Raw genomic sequence first — 1,189 nt, 5'->3', positions numbered from 1 at the left:
TACTGGCGTATGATGTGTGAGAGCGCAGACATCAGCAGGCTGCGGCTGCTGGAGGCCTTCCTCAAGAGCGCGCCCCAGCTCGTGCTGCAGCTCAGCATCATGGTGCAGCAGAACAGCATCGAGCCTCTGCAGGGTAAGGGACAGCCCTCACAGGGGACAGGGTGGTGGGAGGGGGGTCCCTGGCTTCCATGGGCTCTCATGGCCACTCCCTGCAGGACTCTCGGCCTCGGCCTCGCTGGTCTCACTGGCCTGGATGATCGCGTCCTACCAGAAGGTGCTGCGGGACTCGCGGGAGGACAAGATGCCCATGTCCTACAAGGGCGCCGTGGTGCAGATCCTCTGGCACCTCTTCACCATCGCTGCTCGTGCCATCGCCTTTGCCCTCTTCGCCTCCGTGTTCCAGCTCTACTTCGGCATCTTCATCGTCACCCACTGGTGCATCATGACCTTCTGGATCATCCAGGGCGAGACGGATTTCTGCATGTCCAAGTGGGAGGAGATCATCTACAACATGGTGGTGGGCATCATCTACATCTTCTGCTGGTTCAACGTCAAGGAGGGCCGGAGCCGCTACCGCATGTGCATCTACTACATCATCACGCTGTCGGAGAACGCCGCCCTCACCATCCTCTGGTTCCTGTACTACGACCGCAGGACCACCTCCGACTTCGACGCCTTAATCCTCGTCTGCGTGGTTAGCTCCAGCTTCGCCCTCGGCATCTTCTTCATGTTCATCTACTACTGCCTCTTGCACCCCAATGGCCCCATCTTCAGCCACCGCTCTGTGGGCTGCATCTTCCGACAGGAGCCTCCCCCAGTGCCGGGGTCCCCCGTGGAAGCCGTCACCAGCCCCCCCCGCTCGCTGCCGCGGACTACAGGGGGGGAGCGGGAGGGGGCGCCGGGGGAGCGGGACAGCTGCGTGCCCGTCTTCCAGGTGAGACCCTGTGCCCCGCCGGCGCCGGCCGCCCGCGCCCCGCGGACAGAGGGGCCCGTCATCCGCATTGACCTGCCCAGGAAGAAGTACCCGGCCTGGGATGCCCACTTCATCGACCGGCGCCTGCGGAAGACCATCCTGGCGCTGGAGTACGCGTCGCCCACCACCCCACGCCTGCAGTACCGCACCCCCGGCGCCCCGCAGGAGGTGCTGGAGTATGAGACCACCGTGTAGGTTGGGGAGCGTGAGGCTGCG

At 64.4% G+C, this 1,189-nt stretch overlaps 1 protein-coding gene across 1 annotated transcript; it reads left to right on the top strand.

Annotated features, from left to right (window-relative positions):
• Positions 1–6: 6 nt before the first annotated feature.
• On the top strand, positions 7–1,183 carry XKR7 (XK related 7). The gene is made up of 2 exons (XM_008634182.2): positions 7–133; positions 216–1,183. Exons 1-2 carry the CDS (start codon positions 10–12, stop codon positions 1,166–1,168), a joined length of 1,077 nt encoding a protein of 358 aa, XP_008632404.1. The 5' UTR covers positions 7–9; the 3' UTR covers positions 1,169–1,183.
• Positions 1,184–1,189: the final 6 nt, after the last annotated feature.

The sequence above is a fragment of the Corvus brachyrhynchos genome, unplaced genomic scaffold (assembly GCF_000691975.1).
Source record: "Corvus brachyrhynchos isolate BGI_N302 unplaced genomic scaffold, ASM69197v1 scaffold10, whole genome shotgun sequence".
NCBI lineage: Eukaryota > Metazoa > Chordata > Aves > Passeriformes > Corvidae > Corvus > Corvus brachyrhynchos.
The sequence above is the reverse complement of the archived record's forward strand: the minus strand, read 5'-3'. Positions and strand labels throughout refer to the sequence as shown.